This window comes from Montipora capricornis, chromosome 9, assembly GCF_036669925.1.
Source record: "Montipora capricornis isolate CH-2021 chromosome 9, ASM3666992v2, whole genome shotgun sequence".
Classification (NCBI taxonomy): Eukaryota; Metazoa; Cnidaria; class Anthozoa; order Scleractinia; family Acroporidae; genus Montipora; species Montipora capricornis.
Window position 1 is genome coordinate 7,118,383 of NC_090891.1, and position 2,500 is coordinate 7,120,882.

Genomic DNA, 2,500 nt, shown 5'->3' on the forward strand with positions numbered 1-2,500 from the left:
AATACTGAAACAAGAGTTCCAGCAAGAGATTTATTAGTCTTCGTTGAGCAATTCACATCCACGACCTACAGTATATTTGTAAGTTTCAAGGAGTCTCGGGAGAGCAATTAAATCAAAATTTGATATTTTTCTGCGCCAACATCATGCAGCTGTTCAGATGAGTTTCAGGCACGAAATTCCATACTTTCGTATGTCATCCATCTGATCTTCCACGATTGGGACTCACGATAAGAAGGACTGACTTACAATTAACATCGGACTCGGATCAAAGAAAATCACAAACATATTAAAGGAACAACCATGTAGCAAACAGACTTGCCAAATTCTGTTGCAGGTTTAACAAAACCATCATTATCGGTAACGACTGCATGAATAGCTTGCACTTTTTCCGCCTTAGGCACAAAGGTTAAGTGGCATGTCTTAAAGGTGAAATCAATTGCCTCCCGAAACTTGGCGTTATAATTTCTTTCACATTATTCCTATGTATCCAGTGTAAACGCACTCGGAATAAACTATGCCCAAATAAGGAATCTCTTTCCAAATATGGTTTTTCCCCCAGTTTTGGGGGGAAAATGGCGTCATTCCGAGCATGCGCCTGCAAGTAATACAGGACTCTCTCTTTTCCTGCCAGGGTTCCAGGCCCATTTTCAGGGCGGGGTAAGAGGGAGTCACGGAACAGGACGAACTGCTCCTCCGTGTCCACTGTTCCTCTTTGCCCACTGTACCTCTGTGCCCACAGTTCCTCTGTGCTCTCTGTCCCTCTTTGCCCACTGTTCCACCGTGCCCACTGTTCCTCTTTGCCCACTGTTCCTCTATGCCTACTGTTCCTTTTTGCCCACTGTTCCTCTGTGCCCACTGTTCCTCCGTGCTCACTGTTCCTCTGTGTCCACTGTTCCTCTATGCCCACTGTTCCTCTGTGCCCTCTGTCCCTCTGTCCCCACTGTTCCTCTGTGCTTACTTTTATTCTGTGTCCAATGGTCCTCTGTGTCCACTGCTCCTCCGTGCCCACTGCTCCCCATGCCCACTGCTCCTCTGTGCCCAATGCTCCTCTGTGCACACTGTTCCACTGTGTCCACTGCTCCTCTGTGCCCACTGTTCCTCTGTGGCCACTGTTCCTCCCTGCGCACTGTTCCTCTTTGCCCGCTGTTCCTCTGTACCCACTGTTCTTCTGTGCCCGCTGTCCCTCTGTGCCCTCTGTTCCCCTGTGCCCACTGTTCCTCTATGCCCACTGCTCCTCTTTGCCCACTGTTCGTCTGTGCCCAATGCTCCTCTGTGCCCACTCTTCCTCTGTGCCCACTGTTCTTCTGTGCCCGCTGTCCCTCTGTGCCCACTGTTCCTCTATGCCCACTGCTCCTCTTTGCCCACTGTTCGTCTATGCCCAATGCTCCTCTGTGCCCACTGTTCCTCTGTGCCCACTGTTCTTCTGTGTCCGCTGTGCCTCTGTGCCCTCTGTTCCCCTGTGCCCACTGTTCCTCTATGCCCACTGCTCCTCTTTGCCCACTGTTCGTCTGTGCCCACTGTTGCTCCGTGCGGACTGTTTCTCTGTGCCCGCTGTTCCTCTGTGCCCACTGTTCCTCTGTGCCCGCTGTTCCTCTGTGCCCTCTGTTCTTCTGTGCCCACTGTTTCCCTGTGCCCTCTGTTTCTCTGTGCCCCCTGTTGCTCTGCGCCCTCTGTTTCTCTGTGCCCACTGTTCCTCTGTATCCGCGGCAGGTTGGGTTATCCACAAAAAAAAAACCGTTAAGAGTTTTAAATTAGATTTGCGCTTAATATATTGCAAAGGGTCAGTTTGATCTTTTTCTGTTTTTCCTTTCATTAACATTTCCCACGTTTTCCCCAGATAATTCCCATTGCATTATAGATTTACCTCAATTTCGTTATCTGCTGGATTTAATTTAGCGCCATTTGTAGTATACTTATATTAAGGATTAATGACGTCTGCATATTTAACCAGAAGATTACTAGATGGATTTACTGCCTTTATATGATTGATCATTATCGAAAAAAGAATGGGGCCAAAAACCGCCCCTTGGAGAATACCCCTATTGATAGAAAGATAACTAGTACTTATTCCATCTACAACTACCCTCTGTTGTTTACCCTTTAGAAAATTAACTATTCAATCATGAATATAGGGGTTGATTTCTAAATTTCTTAGCTTTCGACAAAATTAACCATATCATGCGGGACGGAATGAAATGAAAAAAATAAGAATAAGTATCAAGCCGTTTAATTTAAGTCATTCGTGCTGGCATTTAACCAAGGCCATGGTAATATTATAGCCTTTGCGATATGCGAATTGATCAGAACCAATAGAATTATTATAACAATGGAGAGTTCAGATCTAAAAACAACTCTCTTAAAAAGCCTCATTAAGAATGTGACTAGGTCACTTGTGTTCATTTTGTGTTTATTTTTATTCCAATTATTTTCAACTTATTTTCATTATCTTAATTACTATTATTTGGTTGTTTACCCATAATTACTCTATTTCCTCACATAC

At 45.2% G+C, this 2,500-nt stretch overlaps 1 protein-coding gene across 1 annotated transcript in view; it reads right to left on the reverse strand.

The window, feature by feature from the left end:
• Positions 1 to 869: 869 nt before the first annotated feature.
• Positions 870 to 2,500, reverse strand: part of LOC138017207 (uncharacterized) — a 4,195-nt gene continuing 2,564 nt past the window's right edge. The window contains exon 2 of the mRNA XM_068864374.1: positions 870 to 1,695. Within this exon, the coding sequence (XP_068720475.1) occupies positions 870 to 1,695 (826 nt within the window). The remainder of the gene's footprint in view (positions 1,696 to 2,500) is intronic.